Source organism: Diachasmimorpha longicaudata, chromosome 2 (assembly GCF_034640455.1).
Source record: "Diachasmimorpha longicaudata isolate KC_UGA_2023 chromosome 2, iyDiaLong2, whole genome shotgun sequence".
NCBI lineage: Eukaryota > Metazoa > Arthropoda > Insecta > Hymenoptera > Braconidae > Diachasmimorpha > Diachasmimorpha longicaudata.
The window spans coordinates 9064834-9076943 of NC_087226.1; the positions used below are offsets into that span (position 1 = coordinate 9064834).

Genomic DNA, 12110 nt, shown 5'->3' on the forward strand with positions numbered 1-12110 from the left:
ATTCAATGGACGGATTTTGTAAATTATATTTCAACTTAATCACCGTGCAGGGCAACTGAATTTTCTGGTTGAACACACCGTTTTTTAAACGAAATTTTATAAAATCTGCTGTTTGATAAAGTTACCTTTCATAACATGTGAGATGACTTCCCCCTTTCAACCGAAAATGTCACAATAATATCATATTTTCCCAAAGACATTCATCACCGTTTAATTCGCCGAAAGATAGAGTATCAAACAATTACAAAAGTTGTATTGCAATCCTCGGGATAGTCAGGTAATTCCACCCTTGACACTTTGAATGAAGGTCCAGCTCCCACCCCTCCTTTGTTCCTCCTCCATTTCTGTGGAGCCATTCTTCACTGGCGAGTGACGGTGAAACGCGCTGGACCTCGGCTGTAACTCCGGGGTCAGCTCTGTCTCAACATTCGCTTGTACATGTTTGTTCGGGAGCTCATCCCCCCACACAGCATTACAGTTCACTTGTATTACTCGACCACATTTCATCCACTTGACACAAGTCATGATGCAAGCATCTGGATAGAATCAGAAGGTCAATGACTTTTTTATTTCTAGCTCGACAACTACTCATGTGCCTTCTTTCTTTAATATATTTTATCACATGATAAGTACATGCATTTTTAATAATCAATCTGTACATATTTTTAAAAATTCCCCAACTCATTTCTACACAGATAGAATCGCATTTGCAAATCGTTGAAAAAAAGCAATTTGAGACGTCAGCATCGATTCAGTCCTGTCAACAAGTCTTCCTCACAATGATGATCACAATGATCCCATCAATCTAATTCCTGCAATTGGAAACAGCATCGAAACACCTTCCATTCACGTGAAAAACTGGTGACACTCACTTGACTCCACATAACTGACACTCAGGCTTTTTCCGTCCCCTATTGTGGATTTTTATTTTCACACCACTACTCACCACTCTCAATATTGCTGTTTTTTTTATCCTCTCCCCTCCCCACCCCTCCCACTCAGTGCTCCTGAAACAAATGAAATTCCTGGGATTTTATCGAACTACCAGCGCAACCTTTTGACGAATTTTTGGCTTTCACCCACAAAGCCTTCATCCACTTGATTTCAATTTAATCAAACTGTCGAAATGTCCCAGAATTGTTTTTTTTTTCCTGAATGACAATGACTTTGATTAAAAGTGTTGACACAATTGTATTTAATAAGCCTTGGCATAACATTTTTACAAAAAAAAAAAGCTGATTTTTTTTACGAGAGAGAGAAAACAATTCTCCAACTGGAAACAAACAAGCCGGATACAATAGTCCATTGCCCTGTGTATTTTCTCACATTGTACGTGGTTTACGTATTCGGTGGAAAACCGTACAGAGATGGAATGTCCAGTGGTCGGCTTGCGGCAAGCCCAGAAAACCGAGCGACTAAACCACGGATCACCCTACGGAAAGATTTCCCAGAAGAGATTCGTGAAATGGATGGAACGATTTCCCGTTCCGACACTAACTTTAACCCTCCTACCACCCCTCCCCCCCAGCCACTATATCTTTTTTATTCGAGCATTGAGAATTGACGGTCCACTGAATGGTTGTCACAGCCGAAATATCACCAGGTAAACCGATTCCGTGATGGTCTGGTCTCGGATAGATTATATGGAGGATAAAATATGAATATAAAGCAAGTGATTTAAGAATTTTCACCCTCGTATCAACTGTGACAGCCCCAATAAAAGTGGTAATTCTCGCTATGGACCTAATCACATTGCTTGAAACTACTGCAATAATTGTAATAAGAATTATGCAGCGAACGCTCAGTAATGAAAAATTCTTCTTCGCTTTATTTTTTCCGTCAAGTTATTCCCCTCAACATCAAAGGTTTTTTTCTAATATCAGTTTAAAAATATCAGTAATGTTAGGAAAAATCCCCAGAACCTGACCATATGTGATAATAAAAGCCTTCCCCCATGTCGCATCCTCCCAGTCACGTCAAACCACGGGAACCTCTGCAGACAAGAAAAAAAATCTTGAATAAGAGTATAAAGCAACGTAAACATGATCCATTTTCATTAACCATCACTGAAGTATTCCCTCTATGGTATGAAAAATCCTCTAACATAATTTCTTCGGGACATGAAGAAAGATTGGATGAAATTGCGAGAAGAAATGAGGGCGAGTTTACATCGAATATTACAGTATTAGAGTCGACTCGGGGAAAGAGAGAGTGAGACGAAAAAAAAGACGAAACCGTTGGATTTTTAATCTATTTTAATTTCTAACGTACAACCAACCGTGCAGAACGATTTATATCCAGGCAACGAGGCAAGCCAGCAGGCAACGGTACGTACGTGCCTGCGGCACCATTCTCCACCGGTGTTTTATGTCCGCTAATCTCGTAAAAATTCATGCAAAATATGGCTCATGTTTCATTTTTACCCCTCTTTTCTCTCTACTTTTTTTTCCATCATACCGGGTGAATTCTGTATTAGCTGTGGTCCCCAAATAAGCCGATATATTTATATATTTTTTTTGTTCCACTCGCATCCCATTCAATTTGATGAATAAATACGAATATCCAAATTTTTTCTCATGTATTTTCACAGTATCCAGACTGAAAATGACATTATCCCATTGCGCACGTCAAAGCGTCGACTCAGCGTTTTCATAATATTTGATTTCAATCTGAATATTGACGATTCAATTATCTCAGGAGGTGAGATGACAAGATAGGGGGTGAGGATGGGGGGGTGGGAGTTGTGTGGGGTGGCAGTGGCGGTTCTCGCCACCGAGAATCGATGTGCACCCAGCCGTCGTGCCATTTCATTCCCGCCTCTCCAATATGTACAAACCGAACAATCCACCTCCCCCAATACCTAGATGGAACAGAAGTGGAATGACCTCAGGCAACTCATTAAACGGTATATTCACTTTGTTTTCCGATTTTTTTATTTCATTCCATGAAACAAGGAATCCGATTTGGATACTGATAAATTGCCTCCAACTGTTTGCTCTTTTTAGGTAATCGGAGATACCTGAGCGAATTGATTGAAACTTTCGGAGATCTTTTTATTTCGGGGGAAATGGGCACAATTTTTTTCCATCATTCGTCCATTTGGTCCCTTTCCCGGGGATTTGTAACCCCTTTTCGTACAGTTGAAATGGAAAAAATCTGTGGTGTTCGTGATTTAATGTTTTATAGAAAACATGGAAATTTTTTTAAGCCCTCGTCAGCGTAACTGGATTCTGTTGATCAATTGATAGAATATATACAACTGATCTATTAAAATAATGGACTGTTGGAGCCGTCACATATTTTGTTCAGTAATTTTTCTTCATTTTTTTTCTCGGTGCACTGCAATGTCAATTTAAATCAACATAGGAAAGAACAATTTCCTTCATTTATGAATTCACAATATTCATTCCATTTCCTCCATCATCCTCAGAAGCTACCACCATATTCCACAAATTGGGATTATATATACATATGCCTTGACGATACGACTCGAGAGGGTTTGTTCTGCTCCATCGTGGACAGATTATTACTGAATCCATCGTAGAGACTTTTTATCTCTCCCAGTGACACAGAGCCCACACACATGCCATATTCCTGAGCTGGATGGAATGATTCTCCATGACTGTAACGACCACAATACCAGTGGCACATCCAGCTTCTACGCTTTGATGCACAATTCCCGGAGTAAGACCCGGTGAGCCCGAAGGCACAAAGGTACATGCTCCCAGTCCTTTGCCAAATGGAACGTACTGTACTGCCTGCTGCATGTATGACGGGGTCCATAGGGATGGTAATGAACATGGATTGTCTCGCCTCAAAGGCGAGTTCATTACACAACACTCAAATCAACGACAAGAACAAGTTTTTGCCTGTGACCCTTTTTTTTTTAATTCTGAGGGGAGTTGGAAAAACATACATGTCTGTTGAGGAGGCTGATAGAGAGACTGGATCACTGCCAACTTGATCTCTTGACTTTTTTCAAATGCAAGGAGAGAAAAGTTATTCTTTCAACGACACAATGTTGCACTTGATGTTTGTGGCTTATTTTTCATTGCAATCAAGTGGATTCTATTCATAGCCAGTTATTTCACTTTAAAAGTGGGATTCAAACTCGTTTAATAAACATATCCATGTACGGAAAAAGAATAATTCTTTGTTCATAAAAAATACGCAACTATTCATTTCCGAAAATCCTCAGTTCCACTTTTAAATCCATCGGATTATTTTCTTTCAAAAACTCACAACAAACTTGTCAACGGAAAAAGCTTTCATTTTGAAACCAAATCAAATTTTATTCCGAAATATTTTGAATGGAAATGGAGAGAAAAAATCTTCATGACAAATACAAAACTATAGGTTTTTTTCATTTCTAAATTAAGTTTTAATTCCATTGGATTCTGAAAAACCATGATAATAGTGCTGTAGAGATGCAATCGATACTCAGATACGTCTCCATCCCCTAACAAGACAATTCCTCTGAAATTTCCACCGACTGCACCTCAATATCCCCTCAGCATGTCATTTAAAAGTGTGAATCCGCACAATGAGAACAGGAGAAAAAAATATTATATGTGAATGGCATTTGGATTCTGATCAAACTCGTGAATATTCAGTTTGAGTATTTGAGTCCTCGACATGGAATTTAATATGCCGTCTACGGTATGGTAAATGGGTACACAGTGTGAGGGAGAAGGGGATTTTTTTTCACATCGATCCCTTTGGTATGTCGTCGGTATGTGTCACAAACAGGGTGAATTTTTATTCACTCGTACCCTATTCAGCGATCTTGCATTCATGACAAGAGTACCCTGTTTACATAAGTATAACGTACTGATGAAGTCGAATAAAAATTCTTCAAAACTTATGAAATATAAAATTATCTATTTTGCCCTTGAAGCATCTCATTTTCTGATTTAGCAAACAAGTTATTGGTCTCCAACTCTCAGAAGATAAGTGCGAACTGTAATGTGACAATTATGAGACCTTTATTTCTAATTAACTTCAATTGATGTACCATATCTGATCTACTTTTACATAACATAAAAAAGATATCCAAAATTAAAGCAAATTTTTGAAAATGATGACACATAAATTGTAATTTGAAATGGAAAGTCTTGGAATGATTTCCAATTCATAATAACATCGAATCACCTGCTCTTATCGGGTTTATAAATAAATCTTTGAATCGCGAATAGCATAGTAAACTTGCACAATTGTCAATTGAACATGTGTGATTTTTCATTCCATCACCACAAAAATTCGCACCCAGACATTTTTCCTCACGTACCATTTTTCTCTCCCCCTTCGAAAGTCATATAGCTGAACTCGCGTTTTCATACGAATTGCTGTACTTAAACCACGATCGTAAACCTCTTCCCTGGCATCCGGCACGGTATACACATTTTTCTTCAAACTCACGTTTTCTTTTTACAGGTACACAGAGACAGAGCATTACTCCTCCACTGGCAGGGATATGACGGTTGTTTTGCGACGAGCATCAAACAAACCACCCGATGAAGAATTCATGGATGTCGCTTACTATTTTCACGATGGTATAGTTGTTCTTTTATGTACTTCACTCCCCCTCCTCCCTTCATATAAAAGTCATCACAAGAGCAATGGTAAAATAGTAGTGTTAAACCTGATCCCTATATTTGCGACACTCAATACCCCGGGAGAGTTATGTATTTGTCAATGCAAAGTATCTGAAATACATTTTTTTCTCTTCATCCTTAAGGAGATAGATATGGATTTTTGCCAAGTGCCACGTCAGTGAAAAATCGCAATGAAACAAGGGGAAAAACTCTTTTCATCGAACCGTGAATTCAAGTCTCACTGTAAAAGAATATGATGGCGAAGAAAAAGCTCTACATATATATTCTCCTCTGCAATTCTGTATTTGGTCTGAGGATCAACTGAGTGTGAGATAAAATGGGTTGAGGTACTTTTAACGTGTCAATAACCTGCGTACGTTTAAGAATACCATCCACTTCTTCAGCAACGACTCCTTCAAAATAAATCCTCCAAGTTTGAGGATTGTGAGTTGTAGCGAAATCGACATGAGGAACCATTTTTCATCACTGTAATCTTCACGGTTGGACAATGAAATTTATCCAAAAGTATTTCCCTCAAAGTGAAAAATCTCATCTATTAATTTTCTGGTAAAATATACCGTTTCGGTTTTGCACTGCGTTCGCTCCTGTCATCTTATATCAAGTCAACACAACTAACTGACTGATGTACGAAGTTCAGAGGCTTTAGAATGTGTCAGTAACTTGAATGACTTCTACAGAAACGTTTTCTTCAAAGTAAATGCCTCTTTTATTATGATTGTGTGTGGAAAGGACATTGACACGACGGGAAATTTTCACCATCGTAGTCTTCATCACAGCTCTACCCTGAAATTTATCCAAAAGCTTTTCCCTTCGCCTTTCTTTCCCCCTCACTCTTTATTGCTGACCCATCATCATCCTCTCGAGGTAAAAATCTCACCCCCCAATTTTTCCGCGAAACTGTCAATTTCACATCTCTGCGTACGTATATTCTTTTATTTGATGAAAAGGACCAACTGTGTGGAACATAAAATGGGCTGAGGCACTTTTAACATGTCAATAACCCGCGCACGTTTAAGAATACCATTCACGTCTTCAACAAAGTTTCCGTTAAAATAAATCCTTCGTTTTTTTATGGTTGCCTATTGAAGCGAAATTGACGTCAGCAAACATTCTTCACCATCATAATTTTCACGACGGTTCAGTACAATTCCACTCACTGTATTTTCCCAAAGTTCCTTCACTAGAAATATATTTATTTCCGTTGCTTTTCCTCCACCTCATCGTCATCCTCTTGATATGTGAAAGATCGCATTTTCTATTTTTCGAGGGAACTGTGTCACCCCCGTATTCTCATAGTTGTTCTCAAACACCAACTGTGCATGAGATGAAACGACTTAAGACTCTTTTAACGTGTCGATAACCTGCGTACATTTAACACTACCATCCACATCTCCAACGTTTCCGTCAAAATAAATCCTCCCCATTTTTATGATTGTGTGTTGAAGCGAAATTGACATGGGGAAACATTTTTCACCATCGTAATCTTCACGACTGTACCTTAAAATTTACCTAGAAGACTTTCTCCTCACGTTTCGCTATTCAGAAAATGTTCATCACATTTTTATTCCTCTCTCCTCCAGTGTATCATCATCCTGCTGAAGTACAAAATCTCATCTACTAATTTTCTCGCAAATTCGTCTATTCCACATTCCAGATTTCTCTCCACTCACCCTTTCATCCCTTTATTTAGTCTGAAGGGCCAACTGGCTATGAAATAAAACGGGTTGAAGCGCCTTCAACATGTCAATAACTTGCATGCATTTGAGAGTACCATCGACATTTTCAACACCACTTCCCTCAAGATAAATCCTGCCCCCCTTTTTTTTTACGACTGTCTGTTCAAGCGAAATTGACACGAAGAAATATTTTATACCGTGGTAATCTTCACGGTGGTACACTAAAATTTATCCAAAAGTTTTAACTCCCATGTTTCCTCATTCTCTCCTCCATTCGAGATATATCTGTTTTCACTCCTCTTCCTTTACTGTATTTTTTTCCCCTCTCTTTTCTTTTTCTTAGAGAGGGAAGGGGGCACTCTACGACCCTCGAGTGCCTGTGACGTCGAGTACTACGGTCTGAGCTCACCAAAGGAAGGCTGGGTGGTGCACCCTATTTCCAGGCTGTTCACCCTGCAAGGCTCCGTCAAGTGCAAACACCACTTCATTCCAGCCGCTAACCAATCGGCGATTCTCACGGTACGGTATAACCATAAACTACGAAGAATCCCTCGAGAAGTGATAATTGTCTTTGAGGCACTTGAAATATGTGCTGACAGGCTTTCTTATCAATGATTTAATATTTCAAGGTGGAGAGTGATAGTGCCAAACGAGGGACGAGCAATATTTGCGTTACCCTTTGTGGAGACAGTGGATGCAGGTGCATGAGTGACAGACCTCTGGATACCATTGATTATCTGCAGATTGGGTCGGAACCTGGACACATCATTATGTGCCTCTGTGGGGATTACCAGGTGATTGGTTTTATGCGAATCGATTGATATTTCGGATTCATGCTTTGAGAACGGTTTTTAAGAGCACTTTTTCGGTATTATTAATTTGCTGTATAATTAGTTTATGAATATGCTTCATCCATAATTAATCGTTAACACCGTTATTCTGCATTTATAAATGTGCAGGATTTAAACTCAAATGAATTTTCTCCCACAAGGTATTTTTCAGAGCAGAGCAGAACCATTTTTTAAAATTTTATTAAAAGTATAATGTGGTTAAAATCTTTAAAACATCTAAAAGTTGTTCAAAAATATTTCCCTCATATTTGTTCATTCGATACATATTTTTTATTTCAATTTGTCTTCCCGATAAATATTCAAAAAATCCACAGAAGTCGTCTTACTGTCAATTAGCAATGAAATTCGTATGTCATTCAAGTAAATTCCCTGTCTCTCCAGCATGGTTCGTCAACTGAAATATTTTCCAGAATTGGTTACCTCTGAAAATCCGAAGCTGGACACCCCTCTATATCGAGTGGTCTCGCTCATCAAGATCAGGCTTGGGTTTCAAAGCCAACTACAAATTTGCTGAGAGTGCTTACTGTGGCGATCATTCGACGAGAAAACCCGAGGGTATGATACGCGCTGAGGATCTCAGTGTGCCCAGTATGTCGAGTCTCAATCAGTATTATCAACAAAAGTGTATGTGGACATTGGATTCGTCAATCGACAGACAGCTCATCATCGAAGTTGAATCATTCCAGGACAGTGAGTATTTACTTGAATAAATAGCCACACTACGATAGTGTGTCAATTCATTATGAATCGTTGAGTGTTCTCATTGAGTAAATAAACAATACTATTTCCGGGAATAATTTGACTGCGTTACGTATAAATTCGTCCAATAATCCTGGCAAATTCAACGATAAACTCCCCAGCATTTTGCTGGGGTAAACAATTTATCGAAACGTTATCTCAAATTCACGAAAACGCGATTGGACAAAACGTTTATTATTCAGGCAGGTGGTGGGCCCAGGAATAGAGATATGTGTGTATATGTGTATGTGTATCACACTCAATGTCCATGGAGGAATCAACGGGTAACAGTACATGTATATAGTGTATAAACGATATAGGTTGACATAGCAAACGATACGCTACGAATAAATATACTGTCGTTCATTCCACTGCCTGGGGTTTTCCCTCGGAACAACCAATTAAGGGTGGGTGTCGGCAATTAATTGCTACCGACAGTCGGGGATAGATAACGAAACGACCAGCAAGAATGAGAAAATAAGAGAAAATGTGGAAAAATAAGTGGAACGAGCATTGAGATATGGGAGATTAATTCGTAGGATGTGGGCAAGGTAAACTTGAAAATTTTCTACCTTTAATTCATCAACAGATATTTTGTTAATAGTAGCTGATTGGATGGTATGCTGAATACAATAATTAATTTACATTATCCTAGAGAAGATGAAAGACTAAAAGTTTGAGGAATGGGATCGTGAATCAAGTAGTGGAAGGCTATTGTTGTATTGTTATAATTAATACAATGGGGTTATTGAGAGCCATAAATTACACTTTATGAAAGAAGTTAATACAATTACGAATAGTGCAAACATGATATATTTGGATCTGCAGTTGATCTCTCGAAGAATTAATTGGACAGAAGATATTCATTGAATATAAAAATCAATGAAATTCCATTGAAAATGTTTCATTCAATTTCCAGGACCCTGTACAGCCTGGAACTTGACGATACACGAATTCAAGAAGACCGGTGATCCTGTGGGTCAAAGGCTGCATACATTCTGCTCACGCGATAGGCATAAAAATTTCACCCTTCCCTGGAAAATGAACACCGCAGTTGTCAGGTATGAAATTCGCTTTCTCCCTTCTTATGATTTTTAAAGATAAAAAAAATCCCTTGAGAAAACTTGAAGTTGTCACACTCTGACACAGATTGCAAGCTCTCGGCAGAACGGCACCTCAGTACGTGATGAAATGGCGGAGTGACACAGTTGTGGCGAATACACGAAAAAGTGGCCCCTCGCCAGCACCAAATTACGTATCCGGCACGTCAGTGGCGGTACTCGTTAATCATCACTCGTTTCCTCTGCTTTTGTCAACTTTGTTGTTGTTATTTTTCTCATGTTATGACAATGTCTAAATTATCGTCGGGTGTCTGGTGTACATAGGGAAATTTCTCTGTCCGCGAATAGGGAAAAGATTTAATGAGTGGACAATTTTATTGAATCAATTAATTGAAATTACTGTAAATATTATAAATAAGAAGATAGGGAAGTTTTAGTTGATAGTGCTGGCATTGATTTTCTGTATATAAAGTGTAGATTAATAAACTTTGTACAGAATACATTGAAGTTAAATAATGAATAATGTAGGGCCATGGAGAAAAAAATTAATGGAAAAATGTATAATCGGGAGTATAAGTCTTAAGAAATGAAACGACGAATTTTGGCGAACGAGCTTGGGGTGCATGTACCGCACTATTCGTTTACGAGGGACATCAGTTATTCTAATGCAATTCGAATGAAATGAAAGTCTGCCAAAAAGTTGTTCTGGAAATCCCCAATTCACGAAAATTCCAGACTGCATCCCTTTTTTATTTTCCATTTCGAGAAAATCATTAGCAGTCGTGATGTCGAACGCCCGACGCATATAATATGGTCTGAATCGATAAACCCCTGGGATTAAATAGACTGATGTCCCTTTTGTTTGTTATGCATTCATATACGGAGAATTTCATGGAAATATTTAAGGAATTCATTAAAAAAATATTCTGAGGGTACATTCTACAGAATTAATTTTTTCTATACAATCTGTGGAGGTATTCTCTACTAAAATTCGATTTTTATCTAATTTTTTAGAAGAATGCGAAGAAAATAGGGGGGAATAAATAAGTTGAATAGAAATCCAATACAGTTTTCTTATGAATTCCCTAGATTGTTCTATGAAATTCATTTCGTCCGTGTCTGTCGGTGATCGATTGCATGAGAAAATTCATCGATCTTCGACGAAAATAAATTGGTAAAGGAAGAACCGGCGCCGAGAAATATGAAACAGTAGGTTCTCACTATTACATGTATGTATTAATACTCACCCACAAAATCTAAAAAAATCCACGACCGACTATTAGTGAGTACTGACCGATCGATTAAAAGGTAACGGTGGAGGTACGAGGCTGAAGCTTCCATAAACCTAAAGCTATTTTTTATGATCATTTAATTTATCCTCTTTTTCATATTTTTTATGGTGAAAATGCTATGAAATGTTTTATTATCAACCGATGTATACATATAGATAGTGGCTTCATAAAATTTTAGAGCACCATTTTCATCAAAGTACTCTTCAGCTCTTTATACATTTTCACAAGAGGCGATTTTAATAGACATATCAGCACTGATAGAGATGAATGAGTTTTTCAATGATCGAACAGTTATTTATTCGAACGAAAAAAAGGTGCTCACGAACCGTTTCAATGGAATTGAGATGATTTTTTAACAAATGGAGAGGAAGAGGAATTGAAAATTTGTCTCGTTCCCAAACCGTCCAGAATAACAATGGAGAATATTGACTCAATTTGATAAAGAAATGAATATTTATATTTACGTGTGTTTTGACCTCATCACAACAATGATGAAAGTCTACAGGTAATTTTATTGATCACGTCGGAATGTTCGATGTTGATACAGAAACATATGCGAGATATAATTGAAAGAGAATTTGTTTTGTTGATCACCTAAACATCGAAATTGATGAGTAAATCACAGCCTCCAGATAGCCGGAATTTTAGATCGATACAATCTAGAAAGCATTCAACTCTTGGTTAAATGTTTTTTAAATTGGATAAAAGAGAAATAAAAATTCACATAGGATTTCAGAGAAAGAGAAAGAAAGAAAGAATTGCGTATGAATTGAGGGTACTACATGTTACATGTATTAGTCGTATATATTTAAGTAAACAATAGTCAATTGTTTTGCATATAATATTAATAAAAAGGGAATAACAACAGTGATATCTT

The 12110-nt window shown here is 37.8% G+C and overlaps 1 protein-coding gene across 3 annotated transcripts in view; it reads left to right on the top strand.

The window, feature by feature from the left end:
* Nucleotides 1-12104, top strand: part of LOC135172682 (uncharacterized) — a 101523-nt gene extending 89419 nt beyond the window's left edge. For all 3 annotated transcript variants that reach the window (XM_064138929.1, XM_064138931.1, XM_064138930.1), the window contains 6 exons: nt 5434-5552; nt 7635-7810; nt 7921-8085; nt 8553-8832; nt 9800-9941; nt 10030-12104. In XM_064138929.1, the coding sequence (XP_063994999.1) occupies nt 5434-5552; nt 7635-7810; nt 7921-8085; nt 8553-8832; nt 9800-9941; nt 10030-10237 (1090 nt within the window). In that variant the 3' untranslated portion in view covers nt 10238-12104. The remainder of the gene's footprint in view (nt 1-5433; nt 5553-7634; nt 7811-7920; nt 8086-8552; nt 8833-9799; nt 9942-10029) is intronic.
* Nucleotides 12105-12110: the final 6 nt, after the last annotated feature.